Here is a 20,373-nt window from a genome sequence, read left to right as displayed (position 1 = left end):
GAGTTAGGCTAATTATGTTACACACCTTGCTCAGAGATCAAAAGACAGCCGATGGGTAGCACCATCACCCAGATCGGCCGCTAAGAAGAGGGCACCATGCCCTCGTGTTGTGTAATGTTTCAATGTGGCATTTCCAACACCAGTTTCTCATTCATAGTAAATTCTGTTTACCTTGGAAAACAGCAAAACATCCAGCACTCTGAGGCTGAAATTTACATTTAAAGTAATTTAACTGTTCTCCTTCAGTGGATCAAGAACATAGGAGGTTTCACCTAAATAAATAAAAAAATAAAAATCAAGCAACTAGCAATAGGGAAGTCCGACACCTTTTGAACTGGGAGTTCATCTCCATTTTATTTGTGGAAGGAGACTTCATGTGGAGGAAGATTAAAAGTAAAGCTCAATCTAGAGACTTTATGATCAGTAATATTAGAAATCAGTAAATGCCATGGCAGTCTAAGAGAAGGGAGACAATTTTCTAACAAAACACCAAGTAAAAGAAATCTCAGTTCCTCCACTGACCAGATGAATAAAGTGGAAACAGTTTCTTTACATCTGTAGAATTCTGGTTTTAAATTAGTAAAACTATAGAAGTGATTTTAAATTGTTTAATCCCAAAATATTAAATTCAATGATCAGTTCTAATACAGTAATGCTCTCCTGCACTACTGAGATTTTTAAAAACTATACTTTTAATTTGCAAATGTTTATGGAGACCTTGTCTAAATCGGTGCTTTCCAAACAAACAAAATCACTGGGAATTTGAGAGAAATTCCATTTAGGTAAAATAATAGAAAAGCAGAATTCGAGTTCCTTACTGCAATAAGTAACAGATATTTTTACAGCTGATACTATATTGCTATAAATATTTATGAGTACTGTATCTAAAAGTATATGCTGTAAGTTGTGAGTGATTCTAAAGCTGGCATGCGAACAAAACAATTATTTCTTAATGAACAGTTGTTTCTAGGTTGATTTTTCATCTATCAATTCACCAAAGGCTAAACTTTCTTGTTCTTTTCTGTTCAGAAGGATTTCTTATCTAAAAGTAACATGGGCATGAAACATGAAGACATGAAAAATTATCTAGGGATGCCTGTAAACCTTTGAATCGGAAGTTATATTTAGCCAAAGGAAAATGTTGGCTAATGTAAACCCCTACAGATACATTTAAATGCTGCTGCTGAAGTCTTTGAAAGGGTAAGAAAACTATCTGTATCCAATATTCCAATCAGCGTGTTCACGGGGAGATAGAAGAGCAGCAAGACACAAAATAAGCTGATGACTGATCATGAAAACCTACAAGTACTTCCAGCCTTCTGCTGGCATCGGTGCACACAGTAATTTCAACAGGTTAAGAAAGAAACACATCCTGCATGCAGAAAGTGGAGACAAGTTATGATGTAACTTAAGTATAGAGTCATATACCGCAAGTATATATACCCCTCCAGCAGTAATACTTTGAAAGGCATTCCGCACTTCTTAGATCTGTAAGCGTTAATTATCTGTGGTGAGTACTTAAACCTCTCTTCTCACCAAAGATCTTTCAAAGGGCCCGAACATCTTCCAGCAGAATCAGTGAAGAATTTCTAACTGGTGAAAGATTTGGCACAAACTTGAAAACCCTGAGCTGTAGAAATACTTCTGTTGCCTCAAAGAGCCACTTGAAACCCAAGAAATTATTTTAAATATTTTTAAAGATAATTTATTTTAAAGATTTAGAAGACCTTAAATTAGGTCCCCTAATTTACTGGTTCCAAATAATACCCAACATGAATAATACACAACATAAATGTAGACGACCACTCAAAACTGTCAGAAATATTATTCAATCCAAAATTATTTTAAACCAGCATGGTTTTAGAATTTTACCTGAAGTATAAATTTCAGAGGTTTAATAATCTTTGTTCATTGCTAGTCAATGTAACATACATCAACATATATAATAAACTGCTGTCAAAAGTGGAAAGGTGTTTCATGCTCATTTTTTAAGTGAGTATCTCAAGAACGCACTGATACATCAGTTGCTGCAAGAATCAATTATATTTGATGAGACAACTAACACATATGTGCTTAAACACATTCCTGCTGCCAAAAGGAGGAGGTATGTTGTCCACAGCTGCTAATCATACTTGTTACTGTCTTCATTTTAGAGCTGAAGTGCTGTTAAACATTTATGGCATGCATTCCGCTATGAATGTTGTTAGAGGAAGAAGCAAAGATAAAATTAAAAATCTGTATAGTCTGGCAAAAATTACAAAGATAGGGTAAGATGCAAAAAGCTGTTAGTAAGACCTCTTCCATGAAACAGCTCTTTTTGGTTTGGGGATATTTTAGGCTTTTTTTCCTTTTTTTAATGCCTATATTTGTCATAAACATGTTCTGGTCACCAAGCCTGAACAGCTGTAGTGGTGCCACTAACGTAGTTTTTGTTTTGGGGTTTTGTTTTTGTTTTTTTGATGAGGAAGGGTATCATTACACACGTTTTATCTCAAGAAGTGTGACGGTGCTTTTATAATTGTTTTTAACAATCTGAAAATCTGAACTGTTAATGTGGTTCAACTTTCAATATAACTTACTTGTAAACCTTCCAAACTTTTATCACAAGACACTCTCTCTTCTTTGTTCTGGACAGCAAGGAATAGAAAGTAACATGGAAAACACTTGTATTTTATCACTAAAAGGTGTATTACTTCCAAATATTCAAGCTAAAACTTTTTCACTATTTCTCCAGATGTCTCCTTTTCTGCAACCATACCATTGGATTAACTGTAAGTCACTGAAAGGTATTTTTTCAAAAATCAAGAAAAAGAAATGTACTCTAAAATTCAGTTTTAGAAAGGCTGAGCAACCTAGGCAAAATGAGCCTCCCTCTCACCTTTGAACACTTCAGACTTTTTGTTTTAATGATCTGTAACACACATAAACCTACAATGATTCATAAATATGGCTTCCGACTCAGAAGTCTCAAACTAACTGAAATTCCCACACTCCAGACTAAACCAGAAGAGCTGATGGGCCAGTCTCTCTGCATTTCTTGCTCCACAATGCCACCTGCTGCAGATGTGCAGCACAAACTCAGAGCAGGCAAGTTTCCAAATGCAACCGTGCGGGAAGATTACTCCACTCCGAGCTCACCCTGGGTGCCTACATAGCGTATTTCAGTTTTGTGGTAGAAAAAAAACCTTAAAAAGTATGAAAGACATTTTTAAAGCGTTTCATCAGTGTTATTGAGTGTCACGGTAATCACCTGGAACAGAAAATAGCTTCTGTGTTTCAAACAGTCAAATGACAGAATCCTGTTTCTTTGCTTCAGATACTCCAATGGCTCTAATCAGGAAAGTACATCTTTTGCAAATTAGATTTCTCTGTTACAATGTTAGACACATTTTTATTTTTAAAGAGTTCTGCCGTAGTGGGAAATATGTGAGGTAAGTAGGTTTCACAAAAAGAAATACAAAATGTCTTCTGTTATCGCCAAAATGTTTTAATTATCAACTCTAACACAGAAATAATGATCTTGAAGCATCATATGCCTGCTAAATCTCATCCACCACATATATAAAATAATACCACAGGATTTCTTGCAAAAACTTTAGGACTGGAAAGAAAAATCCAAGTTTAGCAGTAACTTGCTTTATTAAAACAACTTTAGAGAAAAAAATAATCAGCAATGAAAATTAATTGATTACCACCAAGCTGCTCTAGCTCACGCTTCTACCTATATTTTTCTGTTTCTACATTCATATTTAGACCATTTAATTTTGGAAGATGCACAATGATTCTCTGAATGGATTTATCCTGCTATTAGTGTGCTGTGCAGAAAAATATCAGACCTAGAACTTTAGCTATAATACTACTGATGCAGGGATGGTCTTTTATGCTCACGTGAACATGCTATTTCTCATGAGTGTACCTTGAAGCTTGTTTGGGAATACAGAACACATTTACTGAAGACCTTTAATTAAAGAAATATTCTTCTGACCTTCATTTAAAAAAAATAGCAATGAAAACTTGTTTGGGAGTGGTCACAGGTGAAGCAAATGTCTGCATGATTCTATCATTAAAAAAAAAGTATTCTACCAGTTACAGATAGAAACTAGCTCAAGTCCCAAGTGACAGAGCTCCAGACTTCTGAAGTGCCTTGACAGGTCAGAACTCACACTTTACAACAGGGATAACCATACATCCATGCTTGGCAGGACTGTTGTGACTATAGGGTAAGGACTGTGATCCTTCATAAAACGTTGTAATGAACATTGCCAAGTTTAAAAGTTCACCACTACAGCAGAAAGATAGAAAAAACACTTCTTGAAACAAATTATATGCTGATTAGATAACCTCTAACAAAGCCGTAACAGCCTACAACAGAAATGTAACACACTTCAATGTTTACTTAAAAGGCAGATTGTTAATGTGCAAGGCAAGGCCCAGCATCTGGATGCACCTATTTCACAGCTTTCTAACCTATCTGCAGCGGTACCACACAAAGTGTGCCAAGTGGTGGTGTTTTTTTCCAAATCAGATAGCTCCAGCCACTCAAGAGTCATGGCCTCTAGCACTTTAGGATGCTTACGGCAGTTACTGGAACTTTAACCACAATTACAAACCAGTTCCTACAAATACGCCTCAAAAACTGAGGAACTCCACAACTGCAAGAGTGACAATGTAAAGCAACCTTCCTAGCTGTTCCTGCCAGTGAATAAACTTCATCACTATAACAAAAGGACGAAGCTAAAGACTACACAGGAGATAGCTTATTCTTTCTGAAGCTTCATTTTTATTATTCTGTACTCTTAAAAAAAAAAAAGGCAGAAGGAAGACAGAGGGAATTATTGTCCTTCCTAAACTGAGACTTCAGCTGATTGATTGTCATTGTTACTAGTGGTAAAATCACCTTGAGGGGGGGAATTAGAGAAAAATTGGGTCCTAATAGAAGCATAGTATTACAGAAAGCTTTTTTAGAGTAAAATATAGCTCTCGCCTTCAGGATGGTTGGCATGCATGAAGTCTACATCACCACAATTCCCTAACCAACACATCCTGCCAGCTCAGCACGTGCTGATAGGAGTGACAGAGGATGCAGCAGAGAGGAGACACCACGGCCATGCTCTGTTGTGCTCCCTGCAGGAACGGGAGCTTGATGGCACCACCCAGCTGATAAGCTGCACACCAGTTGTCTCATGAAGAATCCATGAGATGTCCGTGGCTGCGCCAGCCATTGTGGTGAAACGACTTGCCTCAGATGAAATAATCTCACTGTAATACTAATGCACACCTCCACCTCAAAGTTACCTGCCTCCAGGGTAGTACTGCCCCTCACTGGGCACACGGGAGCAGTTGGTAGCAATGATATGTGTGATTACAGTCACTCAAGCTCCACCTAAATGTGATGGAAGTGGACTAGTCCTGGATTGAAATAAGTCCAGGGCAGGGGGGGATTGTCATCTAAACTCTGAATTACCCAACTCTGATTCAGTGTTCACAAAGCTAGGTCAAGATGACCCACTCTAAAGCTGTTACGAATGAAGGGACTTCTCATCACAGTGCTCAGCCCTGGGGAGCATGAGAAACACAGAACAGACTGTGAAAAGAACACCATTATCTAAGTTATGCAGAAAGAAGCCTTCAAGTGAGGAAAGTTCTGGCTATAAGAGGAAACAGGATGATAAGGTGTTGCAATCCACTGACATCAACAGAAAACTAGTTGAAAATAGGACAAAGATAATAGTGGGAGATCACAACCTCCAACTCAAACAGCCCCTGCGAACGAGGGCAAAACCCCGCTTGAGGAGCATGCGTAGTTAGTGGAGAACTTCAGCAGTGCGCTCTGAGGATGCGTAGTAATTTGCATTAGAAGCCAGAAACTTGTAACCAAACCTATGCACGATGAATAAATATGCAATATACTGTAAAGTGTAAAAAGTGGACAGATGAGGGGAGAAGTTAGGGCAAGACTCCATCCTAACTTCTGGGATCAGTCGACGGACGGAACCTGCCCCCTCCCCTCACTGGGACGCCTGTTGGGTAAGAACTTTGCCTTGGGCATGCTTACTAACTAACTCACACTAGCTGTTGTCAGTGATGATAGTTTAGTTATACGTAGTTTGGTTGTATATCATTTAAAGCTTGCTTTTGCAGTCTCTACCACCAGCAATCACGAACTTTAATATTGTCATGATTTTATATTAATGAAGAGCGTTAGTCCGTTAGTATTAATCCTTCATGGGCGCGAGCAGTTGCCAGCAGCAGGTAACACACCCAGATGAAGTGGGAAGTGCCCCTGAGGGGTCCCCCTGATGCTGCTGGCATGTTTCCCTGAACAAGTCAGTCAAATTGCCCTTGTCCAGGACTGTTCAGTGAAGGGTCCCTGTAACGGGACACTAACAGCCTGGTTGGGCACAAGGGTCTCTGCTTTCCTGGGGCACTGATAAGACAGATCAAACACCTGGGGCTGAGGGAATCTCCCCCTGCCCCTTCACATGACATTACGGCTGCCATACAGGTTTTGACCAAAATTCTATGCCCTTCACTAGATCAGAAATTTGCACCAAATCTGGTGGGTCTTGCATTTGAAAAAAAAACAACTTCTGAATTATTCAAAGTTCTTGCCATCAGAGCTAATGTATTAGTTAATCATGTCATAGCTCCAGTTACACTCTGAGCGGAGGCAAGCGGCTCATCATCAAATATTGGAAGACAAATCCCAAGTCATAAAAAAGAACATTCACTACAGGAGATATGAATGTCTGCAGTAATTTCTTATTCTTTTGCTACCAAGAATCATGTAACTAAGCACACATAATAAATTGTACTTTGGCACCAAAAGATTTCAGTGACTCTTCTGACTTTAGGTGACTGTTACTAGCTTTTGTAACTACCTTAAATGCTTACCTACTAATTCCTTCACGGATATCATTCACCGCTACCAACAGTTTCTGCAGACCTAAAAAAGCTTCTTCAAACGAAGACTTTGTAGTCACAGTTACTGTGCTGGGGTCCAACTTTTGGAAAATTTCAATACTAACATTAAAAAGAAGCAAAGAAGAGACATTGAAAAGAAGTTAATAAAAATCTTCAGAATTCAGAGAAACTCACTGTATGGCTATATTTTGACTACTAAAAAAACAAACAACCAAGGTCAAATGTAAACCTATATTAAAACCACATTATCTAAAATAGTCCTAGGATAAATGGTACAAAGATCATGCCCTACCATTGTACTTTTCTGCTTAAAGTTTTCCTTGGCAACTGTATTCTAAAACAGTATATTACCTTTGACTTAAATAGATTTAACAATAAACTTCACTTGAGAATGAAACAGTCTCTTCATGCATGACCTGAGTACACGTGAGTAAGTCTCTCTTGGAAGCAAATTGTTAGGTTAAATAAGCAAAATAATATGCTTTCCATCAATTTTCTAAGCAGCTTGATTTTCCAGATTTACTGGAATGGGCTTGACACCTTTCCTGCAATGGTTGCATCAGGACGATGAGTGCAGTGCACTCATGAATCGTTATCCCCACAGATGCAAGCTGAGTAGTATTTTCTGGACACGAGCAAGAAGAATGTGAAGTGACCTTTGATTCTAAAATGTTATTCTCCTTTCAAAGCATGGTCCCTAACAGGTGGCAAACGCCAACAGTTCAGATGCATTTTCATTATCAAGCGGTAAACTTGGTTTTTCCTTGATGCCTGTGTGAAACCTTCAAGATCAGGACTACTATCGCAGTGAGAGAACACACTGAGACTGTTCTCTGGTGCATATCTTTGGCTGACCTGACCACCACACCAAGCCAACTCCTAATCAGCTGCAATTCCAATTAATCTGCACTGGTGTAAGCCAAGAGGAGTATGCTGGAGCAGCTCTATAGTACATTCAAATGCCAGGGCAGAAATGGCATTGGTAGAGTTATTATCACTGTTTATTCGGTGAATCCTTAACGGATCACCAAAAAAAGGGGGGGGTTCCTCTGTACTTGACATAACTCAAAGAGTCCTTCCTTTGAAAATATTTCAGTTAAGACTACAAAAAGAAAACACAGTATCTATTCAGATTTTGTGGTAGTATCCAAATGTATGGCATCTGTGATTTTCAAGCAGTTTTTCAAAAAATAAACAAACTAAAAACAATGGTAAAACATCTAGATGGAAGGGAGTTTAATTTCCTGTAATTTTGAGGTTTTATGACAAAGAAAATTCATCACTAGATTCTGTATTTGGATTTTATAGAGTGAAGGATTTTGCTTAATAACAAAATTCATTGAAGTTAAAAAAAAAGTTTAAAATTTTGCATAAGCTAGTATACCTCCAAAGGATTTGGAAAGAAAATAACCACAAGAAAATATAAGAGCTTGAATGCCTCTTTCTTTTTATGGATAGAGATGAGATTTCCATGGGTGTCTCACATGTGTGGCTCTTACAGGGCTTTCAACACCATTCTCCAAGGCAACTTATTTCAGCCACTGTCCAGAAATAGAGCAGCAGACTGGACATATCACTGACTGCATCCACATAAAAATTTGCATGCTCCTACCTTCTTTGTTGACAAGTTGTGTGATTTTATTTCTTTTTGGGTCAACTTTGAATAATTACTAATATGTTCTTCTGTAAAATAGGGGGGGAAAAGTGTTTGAAAATTATGTAAGGTTATGTAGAAGTTCTGAACTTAGCATACCATACCTGTACAAGTTTATTGTATTCCATACACCTTCAAGGACTGACCAGATTTCCTGGTGCCTGTTTTCTTGAGCCACATGAAAGCTTGGATGTAACTTTTTTTCTTCAGAGTTTTGTAGATTTGGTGTCACTGCTTCCATTTTTTCACATACAGGGTTTTCTGAATGAACAGCAATGTCTTCTGATAAATTCTGCTCACTGTCTGACCTCACCTTATAAAACAGTTTAGGAAACAAATAATGAATGTATTTGGTTCCTAACTTAAAAAAGCTTGAACGCTTCTACATGTTTTTAAAGCAATGCTCAAAAAAGCAAGGCTGAACTCTTCTAGTCATAACCATCTTTATTACAGACTCTGCATCTAAAGCATCTCTCGGTCTTGGTCACCAAGTCTTTCTTCTATACGTATACGTTGGTATATCTACAGACAGGAAACCAAAGCAAAGGGAAACCCTAGGCCAAACTTCCCAGCATGGTGAGCTGCTATAAACAAGAACCACTTCTTACTCTTACTCCCTATCCCATGACTGATGGCGTATTTTCCTCTGCAACAGCACAAAGTATTCATCTACTCATTCGGTAAACTGGTTCAGAAAATTTGTTCAGGTTAAACTGAAATGGATCTGGCACAAACTAGTCTGTATAAGGGCAGCTCTTGGTGAAGTCAAACACCTGTCAGGACAAGGAGAGGAGGAAGCAAGTTTTCAGACAGAAAGCCTGCTTCTTACGGCAGCACCATTCGCAAAACCACGGGCTAAGTGGCGAACAGCAATGCACGCAGAGGTTACAGCACAGTAGACAACCAAGGTTCCCCAGATCATCTTTCCTCTCCTTGACCTTCTTTTCCTCCTTTCCCCTTCAACTTTCTCCAAAACTGAAAAGAACTTGTTACAGATATTCTGACCTGTATTCTTTCCCATACAGAGAAATATTTCAAGTCATCCATGCTCATTATTCCATTTTTTATGCCATTTCATATGGAATTAACAATAACCATAAACGAAGGCACTGAAACTTCTTCCACAGCAACTCAAGAGATGAGCGGGAAGACATATTTCTTGGAACACAAGAAAGTGTCAGGACAACCCCATTAACTATCACAAAGCACATGATATAAGTAACTCCCTCCATGTGTAGCACCAGAGCTACCAAGACAATGAAAGCTGAAACTGCACACCTAGGAACAGTAGTATTGGATCAATGTCAGAAGTATGAATGATGATTTTAATTGTAATCTTAAGGCTCTTTTCCATCAGCTATAAAAGCAGTAGAAAATGAAGATTTTTTCCTGAAATCAGCTAAATAATGTTTTTCAGTCACCCTCCCAATACTAACACATTTATATTAGGAAAAAAAAAAAGCGGGGGGGAGCGACTACCAAGCATATATGTAAAGGCAGATAATTGCTACATGAAAATATGTTAAATTTAGGAGCTCTTAATTTTGAAAACAACATTGCCTGCAATAATTTGTTAAAATTATGGGAATAATTTAGAAATCCAAGCAGATTTGTAATAGGAACATGGAGCGAGTTCACAAGCCCTTAGGTACTCCTAAAGCTCCCCTTACCTCCGTAAGTGTTTGGTATAGCCTATTCACTTCAGCATAAGCCTGGGGAAGTACACCATTGTAGTCTGACCTTGAACTGAAAGCATGGAATAATTTTTTGGATTCCTGGAGCAAGATACGCACTGTTGAGGAGTCAACTGGTTTATCTGGTATTTAGAAATTAATATGGGAAAATAATAAAAAATATTAGATGTTAGGCATCATCAATCGTAGGAGGCAAATTTTATACTCAAATATCTGGATTAACTGAAGCACCTAAAAAGCCTTGAGACTGTTGGATCTAGTGCTTCTGAACCATTTTCAAGAGAAACGTGAGAGGTGAAGATTTCTTACTACTTAATGAAGTCTTTCAGATTTACCTCAGGATCTGGTAAGAGGATCAACTGGCACAACTAAAATAATTCTGCAGAACAGCAATATCCCAGAAGAGGTGTATCTGTTACAATCGAATTCTTAGAGACATTTTAAAATAAAATGAAACAGTGGTGGGGTTTTTTGTTGTTGTTTAAAAAACTCAAACAAACCAACCAAAAAAACCCCACCACCCTGACCTCATCATCTACCACATTAAGTAGCCTTTGCTCCTTCATAATTTATTTGGCAAATGCAGATCATTTGGCCACACATAACATGGTGGCTAAGGAGGGAGAAAGATTATTTGCTTTCTGAAAATGGTTCAGAGACTTTGTTGACCATTAGTATATAAATTCATTAAAATGTTTTTCCCCTGATTTTTGCAGGTATGCAAGATATGTGAAATGAATTCTTACATGTCTGATAGTGTCAATATATTTGCTTTTACTATCTTTGTATAAAAAGTAGAAAGAAAAAAGCCAGCAGAATGCTGAATTACAAAAAGGAAAAAAAAACAAGTGAGAGCGAAGCATTTCAGAAATAATTTTTGTGATTTTTGCAGGTGATATTTAAACCACCGGTGACCAGAGTTTGGGCAGACTTGATCTTGGCACAAGCTTTCTGTTTTCCTTTGTGTGGGGTGGGTTTTTTTTGTTTTTTGTTCTTTTTTTTTTTTTGGTATGTAATTCATGGCTCATCAATTTCAGTTCAACTCTGCCTTTAAGGCTACAAAAACAGTGTTGGGATTTTGTCACCCATCCAGGGAATGGATTATGGATCAATACAAAAGTAAGTAAAACTGTCCAAGGTATGGCTCCATTTGGATAATCATAAATTGGAAAAAAAACAAAAGAGCAGAGAAGGATGGAACACATTACTATTTAAACATACAGAGTACGAGCCTTTTCAAAGTACTGCTAAAGCTGGAACAGTGAGGTTTTTTTACAAATTTACAATAAATGTTCTCAGAGATTCTTACCTGTACAAAGGTGTTCATAGAGACATTCAATGGTTGAAAGTAAACTCCTTGGCACAACATAACCAAAAACAGCCATCCAGTGTTTTTTATAACACTTCAGCAAGTTTCCTAATGTCCATGGTGGCTTCAGATACAGTATCTGAAAGATATGTTATAAACTCAAAGGCTGATTTTCATGTAGACATTTTCCCATACATTTCACAACTGCCCTATTCTTCAATAATGTTATGATTTGTACTTGCTGAGGTAGAATCTCAATGATTTCTCAGAAACAAGGCTAAATTCAGATCTAACAAGTTTATTAAAAAAGATTTGATACAGCAGCAGCATGGGTTAAAGAGTGATGCTCATGTAGAAGCATTCAATGTACAATAATTTTCATGATTTTTGGTTCCCCTTTCCTCAAACACTCCAAATACTCAAGTTATCTCTTAGTGTTTTAATGTGTTACTTGTGTACAAAAAGCCAGAATGGTAAATATGCCTTTCTCTAATATTGTTAAAAAAGTAAAAATAAACACACTTTTCCTAACTGTGACTATAAATACACAAAGTAATATATGCACATAGCAATAAAATTGGAATTTGTTACTACCAAGTGAAACCAGAGTTTGAAAACACGTTAACAGAAATCAACTAAGTTAATCAGAAGTGCCTAAATGCTTAACAGCTAATCAAAGCCCTATCTTTTGGAACAACAATCATCCCATGCAAATGATTTTCTTTTTTTAAAGCCACAGAGGCTTATCTGCAATAAATGTAAATTTCTAACTAACCCCTACCAGCTATAAAATACAATCTAAACCAAAGCATGGATTAAAGTGCCTTGTACATGAGTATTTCTTTTCTGTCATCAATACTTTTGATAAAAGTGAGGTTTTGGAAGTTCTTGTTAACACCCTTGGAGTTCTCCGTCTGCGTTGTAACCATTTTAGCTGTGAACAATTTTATCCACATGGTATCTAAAAACATCTGTTCAGATGGGGAAGAAGCGTCTGCAACAACAGTGCCTCTATGCAAGATAAAAAAATGATGGAATAATTTCTTAAAAAGATGCATTTACAATGCAGTGATTCAACCACGCTAGAAAACTCAAAATATAAATTTTAATGCAACCAATAAAAAAGAGTTCTGAAAATTCACACTGAACAGCCAACATCTCTGTTACCGTATTATTAAAAGAATTAAAATACTGCACAGTCATTACTGGTCAAATGGAATAATCTTGTTACAAAATGAAATAATAAAACTGAACACTGAACTGTTCACTGTCCATGAACTGTTATGTTAATGAACTAGAGGACTTAGCTGTTTGGCTTAGCACAGGTACTAATATCATTAAAATACCAAGTATATTTACACCCTCTTAACACTTCAAATACCAAGCAAGATGACATAAGAAACCACCTCCATCCATAGGTTTCCAAATGCAATTTTCATTTCTGTCTCCAAAATACAAGATAAAGCTTCTCCCAAGTTCTTTTCAAGGTCTGGAAGTATATTTGGGAATCGTGCAGTAAGACTAGCATCAGCTCTTCCTGTTTTCTGATATTCTGTACCTGTCAAACCAATGATAATAAAAGGTACTTATTGCAACTGTTTCTATATCTAATTTATGTTGATAGTACACAAATAACTTGTTCCCATAAACAAAGACAGACTGCACTTTATATTTCTTCATAAAGCAGATGGGCTACATCTAATTAGGTTTCAAGTATTTCTAGTTATACCCACTTGTACTGTGGGTATTTTTAATTATGAGCTACTAACCAAGATTAATTTCCCCAGAGCATTATTCCTTTGTGATCTTACTCCACATTTCTTTTTTTCTTAAATAACTGAAGACTGTAACCCCACTGGCTCTATATCAGCAAGTATAAGAAGATAACTTTTTAATATTGTAAGATCTATTTGTATCTTTGGAAAAATGAACAAGGAACCGAAGAATCAAGTTCTGCTATTTGGGATGCAGGTAAAAGTGTAAGTATAAAATATAAGGCGTGATCTTAGCATACTGAACTTTACAACTACCAAGAATAGGACACAACCTGGCTACACTGGAAAAACCTCTTTTCAGTCCTAAAAAGTTCATGACACCTTTCGAATTACTATAAACACAGGAAATTCATGCTGTGTTTTTTCTATAAAACAAGAATACGTCACATTTGAATTTGCCAGAACTCTAAGAGACAGATGTTTTAATAAAGGTCTCAAACCTTCAGAAACCCACTTACCTTTGAAAATAAAAAACCCGCCCGAAGTAAAAAGCATTCCTAAAGATTTGACGTATATGAAAACTGAAATTATAGTAGAAACTATTCTCTCTCTCCTACACTGATTATTACATGTCTCAAAAGCCAGCATACCTATGTGTGTACATTAAACAAACTTACCATGTTTTGACTGTTGCAGCTCAACACAGCTCTGGTGGTGCCTGTTTACATTCAGATTCTGTAGAGCAGTAACCAAATCAGCTTTGCAGAATGCCTTGACCTCACTCACAATGGCTTTATTACATAAATTTTTATCATCCCTAGGAGAAGAGAATTAATTGTTGACATAAAACTGACATTACCACTGTCCATCAATGTGTCATCAACATTATTCTCATCCTAAAGCCAAACTAAATCCAAAACACAGCACTGTACCAGCTACTGGGAAGAAAATTAACTCTACCCTAGCCAAAACCAGGACAACTACAAAGTAAGTAATAAAAGTCTATCAAGTAATAAAAATAGACACACTGAAAAAATTGTCTTTAGTAAGGTTATTTTATGAGCTTCACTATATATGAAGCTTGCTTTCTCAAGCAGTTAGAAGCAGTAGAAAAAATTAAACCAGAAAATTAACTAAAGCATCTACTCTGAAAAAAATCAGAAGCAAACTGAAAGATGTTTCAGGATCTAGGTTTGCTTTAAGAAAAAAACAACTATAAACACCATAGCAATGGTGTCTAGCTGCTACGATCTTGGAATGCAAACAAGGCAATAATTCTTAAACAGTATTATCTTACTCAATTGCTACAATAAATTCATACGGTTTACTGTTCTATTGGCCACAGCATTGTTCCAGATGCTTCCCTGAAGTGTATGCTGCTCCAGCAGTACTACTATAAAGAAGCAGTATGAAGTTCAATCCTAATACTTTCTTAAAGATTCCCATGGCTTATATTGATAAAGGGATTTTCAGATGTAAAGCACTTCTGAAGTCACCTCTTGTTCTTCACTCAGAAACCCAAAATCATTATCAATAGCCCTACCAATACAGTGAATTCCATCTGCAACCCAATCCACATGTCTGCTTAAAACAAACCAACAGCGTCTTAACCTCCCTTACTAAAACCATGCAGGAAATGGTCCTAGCAAAGACCAGAAAGCAAGCTGTTTACAGTACCTGCCAAGGAATATGAGCACTTTAAAAATTAGCTTCATGTGACTTGTATAAAACTGAGCATCAATACCCAGAAAGTCAGCTGTTACCCTCACAAAACAAGAACAGATGCAAACGTATCACCATCTTCCCTCTAAGATTAACCCCTGACAATGTTCATCACTGCTCCCAACCAGGTGAGCAGAAACAAGGTATCTAACTGGCTCTCAGTCATTAATACAAACACTTTTTTCTATTTTGTAACTCCAGTGATATTTTCTAATGAGAAATCAGAGTAAAATCTGAGAAAACTATGCTTCAGAAGTTTTAAAATTCAATACTGAGTAAACTTAAATCTACTTCAGGCACGTGAAGGCGATTAATTCTACAGTCTTTGTGTTTTATTATATCCTTCTATTCTAGCTTTTAGGATGGCATTCAGAAACAGCTCTTTATTTTAAGATATGACTGGAAAATAGTGTGTTTGGCATGAGACTTTAGGTCTCTCAGGAGGTGTAAACCACACAGGAACTCACGTGCAGAGTATGACAACAGCCTGAGGAAAGAGGTTCTGATACTGCAGACAACACTGTAAAACACGATCGTCATTGTTCTCGTCACTCAGGCCATCTGCAAATTTAGTGAAGACAGTCCTGACATGTTTAGAAGTAACTCAACATAAGAAATACTTCCGTGCAGTCATGGCACTGATTTTAAATTTAATACTCCCCAAACAATGACAGAGAAGTCCAAATCTAAACACAGATCTGAGCTCTGCATTCTTAGCTACTACTCCACTTAAAAATGCTAAGGTTTTGCCAAAATACAATGAGTGAGCCACATATAAATTTGAGTACGTTAGATTTTGTGATGACAGAGTAAAAAGCAAAACCGTACAACATGTCATCAGCTCACAGGTAAAAGTAACTAGATGAATTTTCATTAACTAATCCCCTACTTACTAACAGATGTAGCTAAAAGTGAGAAGCAACTGATTAAAAAACTAGTGAACAAAGCACTAATAAGGTATTTGCATACTATAGCCTTGGATACGCTCTTAAGGCTGCTGTAAGCTATTAGCTAATTTTAATTAGCAAACTGCAGAGTGAAGATTGTGTTAAACTCAGAATTTAGTGCTAAGGTTCACACTAGGTGAACTGCAAGGATTAAGTACCCAAAACAAATTGATTGCACATATATTACATATTTTTTGAGAAGCAAGCTGCATGGATTGCCCCCACAATTTTGAATCTTGGTTTTTGAGACACATGTAGATGAACTGGACTGCAGGGATAGCTTTATCCCGAACGTGCTGCAACATTTTCCCCTTCTTCAAGTTGTCCAACTCTTGTAGAACAACCCAGGGAATTATTAATGCAAGTCTGCCAACACCTGCAAGAAAAAAAAAACAAAACACACACAACCAAAAAGCAAAGACATTTTGAAGAGCAAAGCAAACTACTACAGATAACTTTTAATTCAAACATCATCTTCATGTAAGTCCACACATCTTTTTGCCAGTAATTTTCATATTCCATGCTCAAGAATATCTAGCATTAAAAAATGAAAAACTGAAAAAGGCCAAGTTCCTTCTTCCTAATCTAAGCTCAAACTAGCACTACATTGGTTACATTTAAAAATTACATTAGGCAAACAAACGAGACACAATTTTAATCAACCGAGTACTGTGACAACAGCATGTAGCAATATTATAAAATACATTTGTAGCAATTACCATCTTGTGACACACTCACTGGAAGATGTTCAAGGTGACAGCAGCTGAAATAATGGCCTGAAAATAACTGAATGACCACAACAGTCCCTGTGCCAAAACAATCATCAAACAGAAGGAGCAATGGTTTGTGCTAATTGCCAACTAGCACTCCTAAGCCAGGAATGGGAAATATGGATATTGGACCATGGTTTCATTTGTATGTAAGTATGGTCTGAACTTTAAAACTCTCATGTATGAAATATATGGTAAATCAGAAATTTAATTGACTGTTCCACTGGTCTACCCACAACAAATACTTCAGTGGTTTTCTTTCTCATTCACATTATAAGAATACAATTTTGAAAAAATACATTAATATATATCTGCTTTGTAACAAACAGGTCAGGAATCAGCAGCCTTCTGAACATAAGGGGTCTGGAGCAGGACCAGAAATTGGAAGCTGCAATAGTCTCAAAAAGGCATCCCAGTGTACACAATGCGACACCATTCCTAATATGGGACAGAGAAATGCAGTCTGACACTCTTGAAAATTACTCAGGCCCTTATTAAAGTTATTTTCCAGGTGGCTGGAATAAATGTGTTCATTAGCAGAAAGCATCAAAGCACTCTTAAGTATTCTGATAGACTCCAAATATGTCTGCCACCAAGTGACATCACGATTCTAATCCTGCTAACATTAAATCACTACAACCTACACAACACATTAAAGCCAGGGTCTGCATTCTGAATCCCTGAGAAATTGTTCGCTCATTTTGTGAATTCAGTGACCTTTACAAAGACAGCTATAAAGTACTGACTGACTGCTTATCAGACTTCAAATGGTTTTAGATTTCCAGAAAAAAAAAATATGCTAAAAAGAGTAGAAATCCTAATTACCACTAGTAATGGATTAAACGCTTAAAAGTACATTCTTACAGTGGGTAAGACTTACTTACCTCTAAGAATTCATGCACATTCTGGGAATGCTGACTATGACTCTCTGTAGGTACACAGCTATAGCACAGTAGATTCTGATTTCAGAGCTGAACTTTCCTTAAGAGGCAAGAACCTATCTGGGTTCATAGAACCAGCCTCTTACTAAGTGTGAGCCTTCTGCCTTTATATGAAACCTGCTGCCCTTTTAAGCAGCCCAGGTTTGTTATTCTTCACGTAGCCTGAAGGTCTCGCATCATGTTTTTTCTTAAAATGCTTTATTGATCACCATGTATTCACATACCTGGTATATCCTCAGATTTCAGGGACTTGACAAACTCAAGGTGACTAATCATTATATTTGTGTCAATCACCACTAACATGTTTAGTCCAGAAGTAAAAGTCCCTGAGGAGGGAAAAAGAAAAAAATCAAAGTGTGAAAAAAATCAGTTGCATACTCTCTACTAAGACCATTGACTGTAATAACTAGTTGCAAGTACATATCAAAGAAATCAAATCATGACTTACCAGCAGAAATATTTAAATCCTGTTCTGGAAGATCTATTTCCATACTTGTAAGTTCTCCACAAGTCTGTACAACGGAGAGTGCCATCCTCTTCTGAAGACGAGCAACATGCAAATCTTCAACTATCTGCATCTACAACAAAAAAAATTGCATGTATGAAATCCATTGTAAGTAATCACTTATGAATTGTTCCCCAAAAAGATACTTTCACATTAATGCTGTTGAGTTAAAACGGACCAAAAATGAAGCATGAAAACTTTTAAGTTGGTGCAGCAAACGTAAAGCCATGAGAACCTTCTGCACATCCTCCACTATAAGAAGTCCACAAAAGATGTCCAAAATACAGCCTAGAATGAAGACTTATAACCTTTCTACCTGGTCCCCAAATAATTTGTTTCATTTTTTGCTACATAGACAGCAAGTTTCCTGACAGGTGTTTCTTAAAAAGTATCTTTTCCAACTTGGAAGTTAGAGGATGGAAAATGAGATAGCTGGAATATGTAAGCAACTATGAAGACTCCCTGTGTGACAGAGAATAACAGAAACGCAATCTACCTTCAGAAAGTTCTTAATCAGCAATACTTGAGCAAGTCTGTTTAGTATTTGAAAAAAAAAAAAACCAAACACCTCCACATTTTTTGAAGTGTAGCTCATAAGCCAACAATGCAAAATACTAGGAAAGGGCATGGAATTGTCCAGATACTCAACCTTGGTGCCTTGAGTTTTTAATACCACTTTGAAGTGTTAAATTAAAGCATTACTAACCTCCTGGTCTGTTTCCGGGTTCTGGCTGTCTTGAGTTGGTGGAAAGGCTTCGAAGCTCTGTAGGAAGAATTGAAAAAAAACCATACCAACACCACAGAATATAAAGGAATACTGAGGAACAAGTGATGCCCATGTCAAAGAGGTTTGAAATATACCTCTGTAGTGCTAAACAAGTACATCACCAACCTTTTGGACAGACTTTTTGTCCTCACCTTCTTGGTAGGAGTCAGACATGCACAGGACCTCAAAATTCTAAAAGCAAGTAGGAATGGAAGTAGAACATGCGTCAGTCTTTTAGAGTGCTTGTTAGAGAACAATGAATATTCTGAAGTGAATTAAACAGGTAACGTAAAACCTATTTTCAATATCCATGATGAAGCATCTACGTATCATTTCAAAAGGGCTTAGAAGATGGCTTTATTTTAAAATAACTATAGTGGATTACACCGTAAGCCCATTTTCCCAGTCTCTTGTGGGTTTGTGACTATGTTATTCTTGCTCTGGACTTCCCACATGAATTCACACAGACATGAATTTAATAAGAGTAAATTGAGCAAAAGGTCACTAAAATGATTAAATGACTGGGGCACATCATACAAGAGGCTGTAAGAGCTGGGACTGTTTGGCCTCAATAGAAGAGGGACTCATCAATGTTTATAAATATCTGATGGGAGGGTGTAAAGAAGATGGAACCAGACTCCTAGCAATGCCCAGTGCTAGGACAAGAGGCAAGGGGCACAAACTGAAACACGGCAAGCTCCACCTGAACACTGAATATCCCATTTTTTTTTTTTTATGGTGAAAGTGGTTTAACAGACTACCCAGAGAGGTCATGGAATCTCCATCCTTAGAAATATTCAAAACCACACTGGACACAGTCCTGGGCAACCTGCTCTAGCTGGCCCTGCTTGAGCAAGTGGGCTGGACTAGATGGTGTCCAGAGGTGCCTTCCAACCTCAATGATTCCATGATTCTGCACATAATTACTATCTTTGCATACACACAAAATAATCATGCCACCATAACATGAACTGAAAGCTCCAAAACCACTAGGCATGTTAAATGAGAACAACAAAAAAAGTAACCATGCTCAAGACAAAGTTGAGGTGCAGAGCCAAACACAAACTAGAACTCAGAAACAAACTGATCACAGTCAAACACAAAGTTCTGCAGGAAACATAAATTTAATCCTAGATCTGCAACAAAGTTCTCTTGACATCACTTTGTCAGCTATGAGCAACTGTCATGCAATAAATGATATAAACATGCCAGCTCCAAAAAAAATTATGTTGACAAACCCAAACAGGAGTATTCCATACCCCCAGCAGCCAAGTAAAGCTATGAAAGCATACGTGCAGACACAGCCCCAATACATAAGACCTTTCTTCCAGTTTGTTTAAGCATTTAGCAGAGGGACGTTTTAACACGGCTTGCACTGGGATCAGAAAAATCTATCTAGTTAGCTATGAAATCCTGTCTGAAATCT

At 37.2% G+C, this 20,373-nt stretch overlaps 1 protein-coding gene across 5 annotated transcripts in view; it reads right to left on the bottom strand.

Moving 5' to 3' along the window:
• Positions 1 to 20,373, bottom strand: part of SWT1 (SWT1 RNA endoribonuclease homolog) — a 43,968-nt gene that overhangs the window by 16,715 nt on the left and 6,880 nt on the right. For 4 of the 5 annotated variants that reach the window (XM_037403944.1, XM_037403943.1, XM_037403945.1 and 1 more), the window contains exons 5-16: positions 19,074 to 19,139; positions 18,888 to 18,944; positions 18,125 to 18,254; positions 17,901 to 18,002; positions 16,153 to 16,341; positions 15,486 to 15,579; positions 13,974 to 14,113; positions 12,988 to 13,139; positions 11,582 to 11,720; positions 10,249 to 10,394; positions 8,683 to 8,891; positions 6,895 to 7,023 (exon numbers count right to left, since the gene is read on the bottom strand). In XM_037403944.1, the coding sequence (XP_037259841.1) occupies positions 6,895 to 7,023; positions 8,683 to 8,891; positions 10,249 to 10,394; positions 11,582 to 11,720; positions 12,988 to 13,139; positions 13,974 to 14,113; positions 15,486 to 15,579; positions 16,153 to 16,341; positions 17,901 to 18,002; positions 18,125 to 18,254; positions 18,888 to 18,944; positions 19,074 to 19,139 (1,553 nt within the window). The remainder of the gene's footprint in view (positions 1 to 6,894; positions 7,024 to 8,682; positions 8,892 to 10,248; positions 10,395 to 11,581; positions 11,721 to 12,987; positions 13,140 to 13,973; positions 14,114 to 15,485; positions 15,580 to 16,152; positions 16,342 to 17,900; positions 18,003 to 18,124; positions 18,255 to 18,887; positions 18,945 to 19,073; positions 19,140 to 20,373) is intronic. The other variant, XM_037403946.1, reaches the window with a different exon arrangement.

Source organism: Falco rusticolus, chromosome 11 (assembly GCF_015220075.1).
Source record: "Falco rusticolus isolate bFalRus1 chromosome 11, bFalRus1.pri, whole genome shotgun sequence".
NCBI lineage: Eukaryota > Metazoa > Chordata > Aves > Falconiformes > Falconidae > Falco > Falco rusticolus.
The sequence above is the reverse complement of the archived record's forward strand: the minus strand, read 5'-3'. Positions and strand labels throughout refer to the sequence as shown.